General features: G+C 48.6%; 1 protein-coding gene across 4 annotated transcripts in view; it reads left to right on the top strand.

Moving 5' to 3' along the window:
* Nucleotides 1–14,913: 14,913 nt before the first annotated feature.
* LOC130293813 (claudin-16-like) overlaps nt 14,914–17,107 on the top strand; it is a 35,102-nt gene continuing 32,908 nt past the window's right edge. The window contains exon 1 of one of the 4 annotated variants that reach the window (XM_056542944.1): nt 14,914–15,011. Coding sequence is in view for 1 of the 4 variants with exons in the window: in XM_056542943.1 (XP_056398918.1) it covers nt 16,500–16,511 (12 nt within the window). In the remaining 3 variants the exon portion in view is untranslated. The other 3 variants (XM_056542946.1, XM_056542943.1, XM_056542945.1) reach the window with 3 other exon arrangements.

The following is a 17,107-nucleotide window of genomic DNA, read 5'->3' as shown; positions in this document are numbered from 1 at the left end:
TAACAGATCACGAAAAATTTCATTGACAAAGTCTTGGAAGACGGCAGGGGCATTGCACAGTCCAAAGGGCATGACCAGATACTCAAAGTGTCCATCTCTGGTGTTAAATGCCGTTTTCCACTCGTCCCCCTCTCTGATGCGGATGAGGTTATAGGCGCCTCTTAAGTCCAATTTAGTGAAGATGTGGGCACCTTGGAGGCGATCAAAGAGTTCAGAGATGAGGGGTAAGGGGTAGCGGTTCTTAACCGTGATTTTATTAAGACCGCGGTAGTCAATGCAAGGACGTAGGGAGCCATCTTTTTTGGACACAAAGAAAAATCCGGCTCCGGCAGGAGAGGAGGATTTACGGATAAAGCCCTTTTTTAGATTCTCCTGGACGTATTCGGACATGGCAAGAGTCTCTGGGGCAGAGAGAGGATAAATTCTGCCCCGGGGTGGAGTAGTACCCGGGAGGAGGTCGATAGGGCAATCATAAGGCCTGTGAGGAGGTAGAGTCTCAGCTTGTTTTTTGCAGAAAACATCCGCGAAGTCCATATAGGCCTTAGGGAGACCGGTTACTGGAGGAACCACAGAGTTACGGCAAGGGTTACTGGGAACCGGTTTTAGACAGTTCTTGGAACAAGAGGACCCCCAACTCTTGATCTCCCCAGTGGACCAATCCAGGGTTGGGGAATGAAGTTGAAGCCAGGGAAGTCCAAGGAGAATCTCCGAGGTGCAATTGGGGAGGACCAAAAGTTCAATCCTCTCATGATGAGATCCGATGCTCATAAGAAGGGGCTCCGTGCGGAAACGTATGGTACAGTCCAATCTTTCATTATTTACACAATTGATGTAGAGGGGTCTGGCGAGACTGGTCACTGGGATGTTGAACCTGTTGACGAGAGAGGCCAAAATAAAATTTCCTGCAGATCCAGAGTCCAAGAAGGCCACTGTAGAGAAGGAGAAGGCAGAGGCAGACATCCGCACAGGCACAGTAAGACGTGGAGAAGCAGAGTAGACATCAAGGACTGTCCCACCTTTGTGCGGAGTCAGCGTACGTCTTTCCAGGCGGGGAGGACGGATAGGACAATCCCTCAGGAAGTGTTCGGTACCGGCACAGTACAGGCAGAGATTCTCCATACGGCGTCGTGTCCTCTCTTGAGGTGTCAGGCGAGACCGGTCGACCTGCATAGCCTCCACGGCGGGAGGCACAGGAACAGATTGCAGGGGACCAGAGGAGAGAGGAGCCGAGGAGACGAAACGCCTCGTGCGAACAGAGTCCATATCTTGGCGGAGTTCCTGACGCCTTTCAGAAAAACGCATGTCAATGCGAGTGGCTAGGTGAATAAGTTCATGTAGATTAGCAGGAATTTCTCGTGCGGCCAGAACATCTTTAATGTTGCTGGATAGGCCTTTTTTGAAGGTCGCGCAGAGGGCCTCATTATTCCAGGACAATTCTGAAGCAAGTGTACGGAATTGTACGGCATACTCGCCAACGGAAGAATTACCCTGGACCAGGTTCAACAGGGCAGTCTCAGCAGAAGAGGCTCGGGCAGGTTCCTCAAAGACACTTCGGATTTCCGAGAAGAAGGAGTGTACAGAGGCAGTGACGGGGTCATTGCGGTCCCAGAGCGGTGTGGCCCATGACAGGGCTTTTCCGGACAGAAGACTGACTACGAAAGCCACCTTAGACCTTTCAGTGGGAAACAGGTCCGACATCATCTCCAGATGCAGGGAACATTGGGAAAGAAAGCCACGGCAAAACTTAGAGTCCCCATCAAATTTATCCGGCAAGGATAAGCGTATCCCAGGAGCGGCCACTCGCTGCGGAGGAGGTGCAGGAGCTGGCGGAGGAGATGACTGCTGAAGCTGTGGTAGCAACTGTTGTAGCATAACGGTCAGTTGAGACAGCTGTTGGCCTTGTTGCGCTATCTGTTGTGACTGCTGGGCGACCACCGTGGTGAGGTCAGCGACAACTGGCAGAGGAACTTCAGCGGGATCCATGGCCGGATCTACTGTCACGATGCCGGCTGGCAGGTAGTGGACCCTCTGTGCCAGAGAGGGATTGGCGTGGACCGTGCTAGTGGACCGGTTCTAAGCCACTACTGGTTTTCACCAGAGCCCGCCGCAAAGCGGGATGGTCTTGCTGCGGCGGTAGTGACCAGGTCGTATCCACTAGCAACGGCTCACCTCTCTGGCTGCTGAAGATAGGCGCGGTACAAGGGAGTAGGCAGAAGCAAGGTCGGACGTAGCAGAAGGTCGGGGCAGGCAGCAAGGATCGTAGTCAGGGGCAACGGCAGAAGGTCTGGAAACACAGGCAAGGAACACACAAGGAACGCTTTCACTGGCACTAAGGCAACAAGATCCGGCAAGGGAGTGCAAGGGAAGTGAGGTAATATAGGGAAGTGCACAGGTGAAAACCCTAATTGGAACCACTGCGCCAATCAGCGGCGCAGTGGCCCTTTAAATCGCAGAGACCCGGCGCGCGCGCGCCCTAGGGAGCGGGGCCGCGCGCGCCGGGACAGAACAGACGGGGAGCGAGTCAGGTAGGGGAGCCGGGGTGCGCATCGCGAGCGGGCGCTACCCGCATCGCGAATCGCATCCCGGCTGGCAGCAGGATCGCAGCGCCCCGGGTCAGAGGACGTGACCGGAGCGCTGCAGCGGAGGGAGTGAAGCGAGCGCTCCGGGGAGGAGCGGGGACCCGGAGCGCTCGGCGTAACAAAAACTTTTTAGGTACACAGGTGTATAGGTTACAGGTGTAGACAACCAAACATGCTGTATGTAACAGTGACCAATGAGTGTACAGGCTAGTTCATATAAGGTCCTGCATAACTGAAATATCCCTCTTTCTTTGTGTAATAATAATAAAGTTCTAAGAAGAGTCAATAAGTAAAATTCGGTGAATCCATCTGGAAACAGGATGAAGTCGGTCATAGTCTGAGGCTTTCAGGAATGAAGATATCCCATTAGTGTCGAGATACATGTTCATCTGTATAAGCGAAGAAAAACTTGACAGGAAGTTAAGATCAAACAGGGAAAGAACTGGAAGAGGATCCATATTCCAGGAAAATGAGTATGATGAAAAATAGAATATAAATAATTAGAGGGATTGGTAAAGGGAGGGATAATGCTCACCTCCTGTCTTTCATAAAATCCATATTTTCCATCACCAAGGGTAGGGAAATCTCCAATTTTATATCAAGACAGGAGGCATTCGCATTATGCAAGTTCAAAGCTGTGGATTATAATAATAGGTTAATGCCATAATAGTTATATAAACAAGCAATAATAAATTAATAATAAAATTCATATTAAAGAATAGACATAGAGTTCAGGTCTAAAGTAGAAGGATTTGAAAGTAGAATCAGAAGACCAATTGGCTGCTTTGAGTAGATCGGAAAGAGAACCTCCTGATAGGATGATTTTGGTAGAAACAGCACCTCTAGTGGAATGGGCGCCAAAGATAAAAATATCAATATTAAAGACATGGCAAACCTGATCCATCTGGCAAGAGTGGCAGAGGAGGCACGAAGGTGAGGTTTATAGTATGAAATGAGAAGTTGAGAGGAAGATGGGTGCCTTAAGGATTGGGTTTTTGATTCATAGGATTTTAAGCAACGGACAACACAGAGTTTATCGTAAAGAGGAAAAGGATAGAATACCTCCGTCTATGAATATAAAAAGAACTCCATGAGGTGAATATTGTCTACGAGAAATGTCTAAGGAATGAACATCAGAGACTCTCTTTATGGATATTAAACAGAGAAGAGTAGTTAGATTAATAGATAAAAGTTTCAAGGATAAAGAATCATTACCTTCCCATGATGAAAAAAGTTCTAGTAAGAGATTAACATCCCAAGTAGATGTATATTTAGGTAAAGGCAGTCTCTGAAAACAAATGCCTTTAAAGGGGTTCTCCGGTGCTTACACATCTTATCCCTATCCAAAGGATAGGGGATAAGATGCCTGATAGCGGGTGTCCCGCAGCTGGGGATGCCCGTGATCATGCATGCGGCACCCCGTTTGTAATCAGTCCCCGGAGCGTGTTCGCTCCGGGTCTGATTACGGGCGACCACCGGGCCGGCGGCGTGAGACGTCACGCTCCGCCCCTCAATGCAAGCCTACGGGAGGGGGCGTGATAGCTATCATGCCACCTCCCATAGGCTTGCATTGAGGGGTGGAGACGTGACGTCACACGCCGGTTGTGACAGTGGGTGAATGAGAACTGTCAAATAAGCATCTTTGAGATCTATTTTTATTAAAATAAAAGATCTCTTAGGAGATGAATATCTTCCATCTTGAAATGGCGATAGTGTAGTGAAATGGTCTGTGACCGCCATCTTTCTTTTTGACCAGGAAGAGATTGCTTATGAAACCTGGTGAATCCAATTGAACTTGAATAATGGGATTTTTGGAACATAGTTCCATGATTTCTGAATTTATCAAAGAATCCTCTTTGGATAATTGGATAGGATTTGAATTGGAGGACAAATAAAATCCATTTGGTAACCCCTGACTATATTTAGTATCCAGTGATCAGGTGATATCGTTACCCAGTTTGGGAAAAATGAAGGATCCTTCCACCCACTGGCAGATGGAAAGAAGGAAGAGGAGGATAACTTACCTATAGGTGGTCTTGAATGGGATGAAGTACGTTGTCCGCGTGTACTCCAAGGGCATCCTCGGTAGGGAAAGAAGGGTGGAGGTTGGGCGGTGGGACCTGGAAACGATACCCTCTCATATTGAGGAGGGGCTCTATAATGGGACTTGAAGTTGTTACGCCTAGCGCTCCGGGTCCCCGCTCCTCCCCGGAGCGCTCACGGCGTCTTTCTCCCTGCAGCTCCCCGGTCAGCGCTGACCGGGAGCGCTGCTCTGCCATGGCCGTTGGGGATGCGATTCGCACAGCGGGACGAGCCCGCTCGCGAATCGCATCCCAGGTCACTTACCCGTTCCCGTCTCCTGCGGTCATGTGCTGGCGCGCGCGGCTCCGCTCTCTAGGGCGCGCGCGCGCCAGCTCCCTGAGACTTAAAGGGCCAGTGCACCAATGATTGGTGCCTGGCCCAATTAGCTTAATTGGTTCCCACCTGTTCCCTGGTTATATCTAGTCTCCTCCCTTGCACTCCCTTGCCGGATCTTGTTGCCTTAGTGCCAGTGAAAGCGTTCTTTGTGTGTTTATACCCTGTGTACCAGAACTTCTGCTATCTCCCCTGACTACGAACCTTGCCGCCTGCCCCCGACCTTCTGCTACGTCCGACTTTGCTTCTGCCTACTCCCTTGTACCTCGCCTATCTTCAGCAGCCAGAGAGGTGTGCCGTTGCTAGTGGATACGACCTGGTCACTACCGCCGCAGCAAGACCATCCCGCTTTGCGGCGGGCTCTGGTGAAAACCTGTAGTGTCTTAGAACCGGTCCACTAGCACGGTCCTCGCTATCCCTCTCTGGCACAGAGGATCCACCTCCTGCCAGCCGGCATCGTGACAGTAGATCCGGCCATGGATCCCGCTGAGGTTCCCCTGCCAGTTGCCTCTGATATCACCACGGTGGTCGCCCAGCAAGCCCGACAGATCGCCCATCTAACCCACCAGATGTCGGAAATGTCCACCATTGTGCACCAACTTCAGTCGCAACTTCATCAGCAATCATCTCCTCCGCCAGCTCCTGCACCTCCTCCGCAGCGAGTGGCCACTCCTAGCCTCCGCCTGTCCTTGCCGGACAAATTTAATGGGGACTCTAAGTTTTGCCGTGGCTTTCTTTCGCAATGTTCCCTGCACTTGGAGATGATGTCGGACCAGTTTCCTACTGAAAGGTCTAAGGTGGCTTTCGTAGTCAGCCTTCTGTCTGGAAAAGCCCTGTCATGGGCCACACCGCTCTGGGACCGCAATGACCCCGTCACTGCCTCTGTACACTCCTTCTTCTCGGAAATTCGAAGTGTCTTTGAGGAACCTGCCCGAGCCTCTTCTGCTGAGACTGCCCTGCTGAACCTGGTCCAGGGTAATTCCTCCGTTGGCGAGTACGCCATACAATTCCGTACTCTTGCTTCTGAACTATCCTGGAATAATGAGGCTCTCTGCGCGACCTTTAAAAAAGGCCTATCCAGCAACATTAAAGATGTTCTGGCCGCACGAGAGACTCCTGCTAACCTGCATGAACTCATTCATCTAGCCACTCGCATTGACATGCGTTTTTCTGAGAGGCATCAAGAGCTCCGCCAGGAAAAAGACTTAGATCTCTGGACACCTCTCCCACAGTCTCCACTGCAATCTGCGCCTAGGCCTCCCGCCGAGGAGGCCATGCAAGTGGATCGGTCTCGCCTGACCCTGGAAGAGAGGAATCGCCGTAAGGAAGAGAATCTTTGTCTGTACTGTGCCAGTACTGAACATTTTTTGGTGGATTGCCCAATCCGTCCTCCACGTCTGGGAAACGCACGCTCGCACTCAGCTCTCGTGGGTGTGGCGTCTCTTGATGCCAAGTCTTCTTCTCCACGTCTCACGGTACCTGTTCGGATTTCCACTTCAGCCAGCTCTCCCCTCTCAGCCGTGGCCTGTCTGGACTCTGGAGCTTCTGGGAATTTTATTCGGGAGTCCTTTGTGAATAAATTCCATATTCCGGTGACCCGTCTTGTCAAGCCACTCCACATTTCCGCGGTCAACGGAGCCAGGTTGGACTGTACCATACGTTTCCGCACGGAGCCCCTTCTTATGAGCATCGGATCTCATCACGAGAGGATTGAACTTTTGGTCCTCCCCAATTGCACCTCGGAAATTCTCCTTGGACTTCCCTGGCTTCAACTTCATTCCCCAACCCTGGATTGGTCCACTGGGGAGATCAAGAGTTGGGGGTCCTCTTGTGCCAAGAACTGTCTAAAACCGGTTCCCAGTAACCCTTGCCGTAACTCTGTGGTTCCTCCTGTATCCGTTCCCCCTAAGGTCATTAAGGACTCTGCCTGCCACAGGAAATGCCCCTCCCCCCCTCCCAGTTCCATCAGGCAAGCTTCTGTGTCCCCTCATGGCCCTCGTCCTGGTGTCACACTGCCCCGTGCCAGGTCTCGCCCTCTGCCCTCTCTCCCCATTCCTACTCCTGCGGTTCTGCCTGCCGTTGAGGAATCCCTCCATCCTTTCCCGGTGTCCTCATCCCAGGGGAGGCAGTTACCCGATAAAGAGAAGGGGAGACCTAAGGGGGGGGGTACTGTTACGCCTAGCGCTCCGGGTCCCCGCTCCTCCCCGGAGCGCTCACGGCGTCTTTCTCCCTGCAGCTCCCCGGTCAGCGCTGACCGGGAGCGCTGCTCTGCCATGGCCGTTGGGGATGCGATTCGCACAGCGGGACGAGCCCGCTCGCGAATCGCATCCCAGGTCACTTACCCGTTCCCGTCTCCTGCGGTCATGTGCTGGCGCGCGCGGCTCCGCTCTCTAGGGCGCGCGCGCGCCAGCTCCCTGAGACTTAAAGGGCCAGTGCACCAATGATTGGTGCCTGGCCCAATTAGCTTAATTGGTTCCCACCTGTTCCCTGGTTATATCTAGTCTCCTCCCTTGCACTCCCTTGCCGGATCTTGTTGCCTTAGTGCCAGTGAAAGCGTTCTTTGTGTGTTTATACCCTGTGTACCAGAACTTCTGCTATCTCCCCTGACTACGAACCTTGCCGCCTGCCCCCGACCTTCTGCTACGTCCGACTTTGCTTCTGCCTACTCCCTTGTACCTCGCCTATCTTCAGCAGCCAGAGAGGTGTGCCGTTGCTAGTGGATACGACCTGGTCACTACCGCCGCAGCAAGACCATCCCGCTTTGCGGCGGGCTCTGGTGAAAACCTGTAGTGTCTTAGAACCGGTCCACTAGCACGGTCCTCGCTATCCCTCTCTGGCACAGAGGATCCACCTCCTGCCAGCCGGCATCGTGACAGAAGTGAGGGACTCGGCTGGGAAATGGTCCCCGGCTTTTCTCTGCTTTCCCAAAAATTTTGTTGGAGAAAACATTTTTGAGAGAAGTTTGCGCTTTGTCAAGCGTTGAAAATAAACCTACGTATTTAGATTTTTGCTTAATAATTAATTGGTCGCCAAAAAGGAGACCATTGGTGGAATCTGTAGGTTCATTTGGAGCCAGATGTGTCAGTTGTGGGTCCAGATTCATGAGGATTGACCTGCGTCGTTCAGTGCAAGTGGCTTAATTTGCATTACCAAAAATGCATAGTTGCCCTTTGGGACCAACCCCTAAGGGTGTGTATATTGATAGGATTGCCAGATTCAATGGCTTCCTCAGACAATTCTAAAATTTTTGTTAAGGGACCCAGGAGGTCCAGAACCTTGTCCTGGCACGCCCGAAAGGTACGATCGATTACTTTTTTAGGGATTTTCCCTGACTTTTGTAAATATTTAGTCAAGACAGGATCTAATTCCGGCATTTGGGCTGCATTTCCGGTTAAAGTAGCCATAGGGCATTCCACCCTTAATTTATTGTGGGCCTTTCTGTCTAGCCCTTTCTTAATCCAGTGGCAAATAAATTGATCAACTTGAGAGGATGGTAACCATTCCCCAGAGCGGGGGTGTCTAATGTGAGCAGGATCAAAAAATGGTAGGCCTGCAGAATCTAAAATAGAAGACTCCTCATTTGGTTCTTTATAAAAAGAGTCACTATCCTCTGAATTGTAAGGGTCAAAAGATGGGTCATTAGAGTCGGAGTTATCCAATTCCTCTACAGACGCCTCATCTGTTGTTCTTCAAAAGAATTAGGTTTGCATCTTTTAGAGGATTTATGATCCCGTTTTTTGTGTACTTCCTCCCGGGTAGAGGGTAATGCGTGCGAATTTGAGGCACGTCAAATATGGCTGCAAGAGGGGTGCGAGCCTAAATCTTTTTCCTGACCCACCTCCATATTATCAGTCTTTCTTTGTTTGGAGGGATTAGGGTCGTCAGAAATGTTAATCCTCTTTTTAGCATGACCCTGAAGGCGTTCTTGGGAATGTAATTTAGCGGAGGAGTGTGACATAGCCATGAAGACTGACTTAGTAATAGAGTCTTGCATTGTCGTCATGACATTAGAGGTGGCAGATTGTACCGATCTAGTTACAGAACGGTCAACTAAATCTTGAATCTTAAGTATAGATAAGTGTAGCTCACAGAATAAATACGCAAGGTTAACTGAGATATTCTCACACCCAAAAAGAGAATTACTGAAAAAAATGGATATACAAAAATTGATTCCTCATTCCTCAGCTGTATCACTCAAAAAAGAAATGTAGGATGGATAAATGGTTCAATTGGGAAAGAATAATGGACTTCCAGACCAAAGTATTGATAATATACAATTTAATATCAAGAAAAATAAATTCAAATAAGAAACAGTATAATAAAACAGTATAATATAAAGTATAGCAATGTGACTGTATGTCTACTAGCAACTTTGCCGTTTTTAAACCTGTATATAAAAAAGTAGCAAAAAGAAAGCAAAAAATCAAAAAATGTTTGTTGCCCTTAGTGATATCAGCGTCCGTCCTGAAAAGAGGTGCAAAGGAAAATAGTCAGAATGAGCAATGGAAGTCCTGTCACAGAGGCAAGATGGTAACAAGCGTATATCAAATAGTTCTGTGCGGGGGAATAGTGGACTCCTATTATGGGAATGAGAGCTGGGAGCCCGGCTGAAAAGGACCTGTGTGCCGATGTAATTCCTATAAGGAGAAGACACAGGGACTTGCGTCCCACTCACCCACTCCGCGCTGGACCCGTAACCGGAGGTTTTCTTGCTTTAGCTAAAAATCGGCAGGAGCACCGGCAAGTGCAACCGCCGCCGCCACGAGCTCCCGGCGTCTGACGTAGCGGGTGGATGGTCACATGTCTGGCAATCAGCTGGTCAGATGGATGCAGCCTGCTTCATGCTGGTACAATGATAGCAGAATACTTGAATGCTTATGTGAATAGCGGCAAATGGAATGTCCTCCGCCCAGACAGATCCCTGTGATACGGTACCGTCTAAGGCTAGGTTTCCACTTGTTTTTTTTTCTGGCAGTTTTTGGAAAACTGCCACTGCAGTTTTTGAGCCAAAGTCAGAAGTGGATCCATAAAGGAGGAGAAGTGTAAGTCCTTCCTTTATATGTCCTATTCCTTTTGAATACACTTCTGGCTTTGGCTCAAAAACTGCACTGACAGTATTCCAAAAACTGCCAGAAAAAAACCCAAGTGGAAACTCGGCCTCATAGAAGGGTAAATCCTATAATCCGGTATAGCCAATATGCAATATTCCTAAGGATTACATGTAGTTCCCAGATTGGTTTTAAATGAATAAAAGTCTCTCCACCTTAGATGGAGGTACTGACATGATACTTTCCCCGCGTGCAGGAGGCAGCCTGTGCCGCAGCAGGGCGGGACCTGTATTGCGATCACCACATGCGGGGGAAACCACTCCTACTTGTGGCGTTAAAGGGGTACTCCGGTGGAAAACTTTTTTTTTTAAACAACTGGTGCCAGAAAATAAAACAGATTTGTAAATTACTTTTATTTAAAAAATCTTAATCCTTCCAGTACTTATCAGCTGCTGTATACTACAGAGGAAGTTATTTTCTTTTTGAATTTCCTTTCTGCCTGACCACAAGTGCTCTCTGCCGACACCTCGGTCCATGTCAGGAACTGTCCAGAGCAGGAGAGGTTTTCTATGGGAATTTGCTCCTACTCTGGACAGTTCCTGATATGGACAGAGGTGTCAGCAGAGAGCACTTGTGGTCAGACGGAAAAGAAATTAAAAAAAGAAAAGAACTTCCTCTGGAACCTACAGCAGCTGATAAGTACTGGAAGGGTTAAGATTTTTTATATAGAGGTAATTTACAAATCTGTTTAACTTTCTGGCACCAGTTAATAAAAAAATAATAATAATAGTTTCCCACCAGAGTACCCCTTTAACCCCTTAAGGACGCAGGACGTACTCAAACGGCCCCTTTTTCGAGTCCTTAAGGACTCAGGACGTTTGAGTATGTCCTGTCAAATCCCGGCCCCCCGCCGCTAGCTGGAGGGGAGCCGGTGCCCGATGCCTGCTGAAATCGTTCAGCAGGCATCAGGGCATATCGCCCAGGGGGGTCATTATGCCCCCCCATGTCGGCGATAGCCGCAGATCGCTGGACAATTCAGTCCAGCGATCTGCGGCAGATTCCGGGTCAATCGGGTCTCCAGTGACCCGGTGACCCGGAATTACAGGCTGTTCGGGGCCGTCTCCGACGGCCCCGAACAGCCAGAGCCTGCAGGGGTGAGGTGGCACTGGTGCCACCTCACGATCGCCCTGATTCGTCGGCCGGATTACCGGCTGACCAATCAGGGCGCCTGCTGCGGGTGTCACTCCCGCAACGCGCTCCGCCCCTCTTCCGGAGGACGTGAGCGGGTGCGGGACGTGCACCCCGGGTGCTGGGGACCCCGATCCCCGGCATCAATGTTGGGATCGGGGCCCCAGGAGCGACGGCCGGGGCAGCGACGACGAGGGACTGACCTGTGCGGCGAGGATCATTGGAGGTGAGTGACAGCCTCCTGCTGTTGCTTAGCAACAGCTCCCAGCATGCAAAAAGGGCATGCTGGGAGCTGTAGTTATGCAACAGCAGGAGGCAGACCACCACAACTCCCAGCATGCCCTTATGGGCATGCTGGGACTTGTAGTTTTGCAACAGCTGGAGGCACATTTTTTCTATGGAAAAGTGTACCTTCAGCTGTTGTGTAACTACAACTCCCAGCTTGCACCAACAGCTAAAATGCATGCTGGGAGTTGTAGTAGTGCATCTGCTGGTTGCATAACTACAACTCCCAGCATGCCCGTTGGCTGTCGGTGACTGCTGGGAGTTGTAGTTTTGCAACAGCTGAAGGCACACTGAGTTATGTAGCAAACCAGTGTGTCTCCAGCTGTTGCATAACTACAGTCCCCAGCATCCCCAGCCAAAGTAGTATGCCTCCAGCTGTTGCATAACTACAAGACCCAGCATGCCCTTCCGCTGTCCGTACATGCTGGGGGTTGTAGCTTTTGCAACAGCTGAAGGCACACTGGTTGCAAAACACTGAGTTTGTTACCAAACTCTGTGTTTCACAACCAGTGTGCCTCCAGCTGTTGCAAAACTACAACTCCCAGCATGCACTGATAGACCGTACATGCTGGGAGTTGTAGTTTTGCAACAGCTGGATGTCCCCCCCCCCCCCCCCACAATGTGAACGTACAGGGTACACTCACATGGGCGGAGGATTACAGCAAGTATCCGGCTGCAAGTTTGAGCTGCGGCAAATTTTCTGCCGCAGCTCAAACTGCCAGCGAGAAACTACTGTGAACCCCCCGCCCGTGCGACTGTACGCTAAAAACACTACACTACACTAACACACAATAAAAAGTAAAAAACACTACGTATACACATACCCCTATACAACCCCCCTCCCCTCCCCAATAAAAATGAAAAACGTCTGGTACGCCACTGTTTCCAAAACGGAGCCTCCAGCGATTGCAAAACTACAACTCCCAGCATGCACTGATAGACCATACATGCTGGGAGTTGTAGTTTTGCAACAGCTGGATGTTCCCCAATGTGAACGTACAGGGTACACTCACATGGGCGGAGGATTACAGTAATTATCCGGCTGCAAGTTTGAGCTGCGGCTCAAACTGCCAGCGTGAAACTACTGTGAACCCCCGCCCGTGTGACTGTACCCTAAAAACACTACACTACACTAACACACAATAAAATAAAAAGTAAAAAACACTACATATACACATACCCCTACACAGCCCCCCTCCCCAATAAAAATGAAAAACGTCTGGTACGCCACTGTTTCCAAAACGGAGCCTCCAGCTGTTGCAAAACAACTACTCCCAGTATTGCCAGATAGCCACTGACTGTCCAGGCATGCTGGGAGTTTTAAAACAGCTGGAGGCACCCTGTTTGGGAATCACTGGCGTAGAATACCCCTATATCCACCCCTATGCAAGTCCCTAATTTAGGCCTCAAATGCGCATGGCGCTCTCACTTTGGAGCCCTGTCGAATTTCAAGGCAACAGTTTAGGGTCACATATGGGGTATCGCCGTACTCGGGAGAAATAGTGTTACAAATTTTGGGGGGTATTTTCTGCTTTTACCCTTTTTAAAAATGTAAAATTTTTGGGAAAAGAGGCATTTTAGGTAAAAAATAAATTATTTTTTTTACATATGCAAAAGTCGTGAAACACCTGTGGGGTATTAAGGTTCACTTAACCCCTTGTTACGTTCCCCGAGTGTGTTTTTTTTTTTGCTGTCCTGGCACCATAGGGGCTTCCTAAATGCGGCATGCCCCCAGAGCAAAATTTGCTTTCAAAAAGCCAAATGTGACTCCTTCTCTTCTGAGACCTGTAGTGCACCAGCAGAGCACTTTTCACCCCCATATGGGGCGTTTTCTGAATCGGGAGAAATTGGGCTTCAAATTTTGGGGGGTATTTTCTGCTTTAACCCTTTGTAAAAATGTTAATTTATTGGGAAACCAAGCATTTTAGGTAAATTATTATTTTTTTTTTTTTTACATATGCAAAAGTTGTGAAACCCCTTTGGGGTATTAAGGTTCACTTTACCCCTTTTTACGTTCCCCAAGGGGTCTAGTTTCCAAAATGGTATGCCATGTGGTTTTTTTTGCTGTCCTGGCACCATAGGGGCTTCCTAAATGCGGCATGCCCCCAGAGCAAAATTTCCTTCAAAAAAGCCAAATGTGACTCCTTCTATTCTGAGACCTGTAGTGCGTCAGCAGAGCACTTTTCACCCCCATATGGGGTGTTTTCTGAATCGGGAGAAATTGGGCTTCAAATTTTGGGGGGTATTTTCTGCTATTACCCTTTTTAAAAATGTAAAACTTTTGGGAAACCAAGCATTTTAGGGATTTTTTTTTTTTTTTTACGTATGCAAAAGTCGTGAATCACCTGTGGGGTATTAAGGTTTACTTTACCCCTTGTTACGTTCCCTGAGGGGTTTAGTTTCCAAAATGCTATGCCATGTGTTTTTTTTTTGCTGTTCTGGCACCATAGGGGCTTCCTAAATGTGACATGCCCCCCAAAAACCATTTGTCGCTCCTTCCCTTCTGAGCCCTCTACTGCTCCCGCCGAACAATTAACATAGACATATGAGGTATGTGCTTACTGAGAGAAATTGGGTTTCAAATACAAGTAAAAATTTTCTCCTTTTTACCCCTTACAAAAATTCTAAAATTGGGTCTACAAAAACATGCGAGTGTAAAAAATGAAGATTGTGAATTTTCCCCTTCACTTTGCTGCTATTCCTGTGAAACACCTAAAGGGTTAAAACTCTGACTGAATGTCATTTTGAATACTTTGGGGGGTGCAGTTTTTATAATGGGGTCTTTTATGGGGTATTTCTAATATGAAGACCCTTCAAATCCACTTCAAACCTGAACTGGTCCCTGAAAAAAAGCGAGTTTCAAAATTTTGTGAAAAATTGCAAAATTGCTGCTGAACTTTGAAGCCCTCTGGTGTCTTCCAAAAGTAAAAACTCATCAATTTTATGATGCAAATATAAAGTAGACATATTTTATATGTGAATAAAAAAAAATTATTTTGAATATCCATTTTCCTTACAAGCAGAGAGCTTCAAAGTTAGAAAAATGCAAAATTTTAAAATTTTTCATCAAATTTTGGGATTTTTCACCAAGAAAGGATGCAAGTTACCACAAAATTTTACCACTATGTTAAAGTAGAATATGTCACGAAAAAACAATCTCAGAATCAGAATGATAACTAAAAGCATTCCAGAGTTATTAATGTTTAAAGTGACAGTGGTCAGAATTGCAAAAAATGGCAAAAAGGGCTCAGTCCTTAAGGGGTTAATGTATATAACATTGGACGCTGTGGGGGAGATTTATCAAAACCTGTCCACAGGAAAAGTTGCTAAGTTGCCCATAGCAACCAATCAGATCGCTTCTTTCATTTTTCAGAGGCCTTTTTCTAAAATGAAAGAAGCGATCTGATTGGTTGCTATTGGCAACTCAGCTACTTTTCCTCTGGACGGGTTTTGATAAATCTCCCCCCTTGTCTTGTTCCTAGAACAAATCCGTAAGGTTAGATCCCCTGTGTATGATGCATTGTCCTGCTGCCATAGCTGCCATGAGGAGATGAACTTGGTCGGCCACAATACTTAGATAAATCCTAAGTAAATGTTCGGAGCGTGCCAGTGTGCACCAAGAAAATGTTCCCCGCACCGTGCCGTCTCCTTCACCAGCCTGGACTGTTCACTGATAGTAAGGGGGTCACTTACATTTGTTTGTACAGTGGTCCCTCTACATACGATGGTAATCCGTTCCAAATGGACCATCATTTGTTGAAACCATCGTATGTTGAGGGATCCGTACAAAGTTAAATAGAGGAAGGTATACTCACCTGTCCCCGCTGCTCTGGACCGTCACCGCTGCCCTGGATGTCGCCCTACATCGCTGTCGGCGCGTCCTCGTGGTGTCCCCGCCGCTCCAGACCGTCTCCGCTGCCCGGGATCGTCGCTCCTTATCGCCGTCATCACGTCGCTCCTATTGGATGACGGGGCGCCGTGATGATGACGATGGAGAGCGCCGACGATGCAGGGGATCCCGAAGAGGACGGTCCGGAGGGCCGGGGACAGGTAAGTGATCGTCACCGGACCACACGGGGCACCTTAAACGGCTATCCGGCGGCAGCTGAAGCAGTCTGCGCTGCCGGATAGCCGTTTATGCGATGGCCCCGACATACAAAAGCATCGTATGTTGATGCTGCCTCTGAGAGGCCATCGTATGTTGAAATGATCGTATGTCGGGGCCATCGTAGGTCGGGGGGGGGTCACTGTATTCACATTCATCCTAGTTGCGAGCGCAGTCTTCTTTGCTCGTGTCCGGCAGATGGTGACGGTCTCGGAGCAGTTGTCTCTCCCATGGGATCCTCAAGGTGGCATTGTTTCTCCAGACCCTGAGATGTAAACACACTGCAACAAATACCTATTTCCCAAGTTTTCGTGCTTCCAGACAGCTACTGGGGATAGACGCTTGTGTATTTTATTTGATTATTATTACTATTTTTTTTTTAATGCATATTTTATAGATCGTAATTTATCTTACCACATTCATTTCTAAATACAGTATCAGGGCCAAAAAAAAAGATAGCAATAATAAGACTTCCCACCCAAACCAAGACAACTCCGTTCCCACTAACATTCATGTCCGGAGTCGTAGCTTGTAGCTTCTGGGTCCCCATGCAAAATCTGTAACAGGGCCCCATATGCCAATTATAATACTGGTCTCTTATAGGGCCGATGTGTTATGGGGCCCCGGCGCGACCATGTGTCTTAGTGTATATCGGTGGTCTCCAAACTGTGTGGACCTCCAGATGTTGCAAAACTGCAACTCCCAGCATGCCCGGACAGCCAACGGCTGTCCGGGCATGCTGGGAGTTGCAGTTTTGCAACATCTGGAGGTCCACAGTTTGGAGACCTCCCATGTGTTTATGGATGTCTCCACCTTCAGGACCCCCATCTATATTGGATAGGGGAGAGCGACTGTTGCCGGACTTGGACATCTTCCTGAATGGCTGACCATGTAACAAAACATTTTTCCCATCATCAGATTAAAATGCCCCCCTTCCCTCATCTAACACGTGTTGATACCCCCTTAAACAAGAAGACTTGGGGGGAGATTTATCAAAACCTATGCAAAGGAAAAGTTGCCCAGTTGCCCATAGCAACCAATCAGATCGCTTCTTTCATTTTTGAAAAGGCCTGTGAAAAATGAAAGAAGCGATCTGATTGGTTGCTATGGGCAACTGGGCGACTTTTCCTCTGGACAGGTTTTGATAAATCTCCCCCTTGGTGCTTGTTTGCCCCAATCTCACCACCCAATAAAATAAGGGATTGAGACATACCGGGCTGGGTTCCTCGATAGCCCTTATATAGATAGACAGGCCCTATGGTAGGGACCCCCTTGCCTGTACACCGCATGGTCATATAGTTACAGGTATTAACTACAGTGGTCCCTGAAGTATCAATATTAAATTGTTCCTGCACTCGTCCACTTATTTATTATTTTTGTAGGTCCCTGTGCCACTTTACGTGTTTTGTTTGTACACAGGATTTGTCAGGGTGCGGTAGCCCTTCTGGGTGTCCCTCCTGGTGGTCTAGGGGAGGTGTGTGTGGCCA

The sequence above is a fragment of the Hyla sarda genome, chromosome 10, assembly GCF_029499605.1.
Source record: "Hyla sarda isolate aHylSar1 chromosome 10, aHylSar1.hap1, whole genome shotgun sequence".
Classification (NCBI taxonomy): Eukaryota; Metazoa; Chordata; class Amphibia; order Anura; family Hylidae; genus Hyla; species Hyla sarda.
This window is presented reverse-complemented; position numbering and strand designations above follow the sequence as displayed.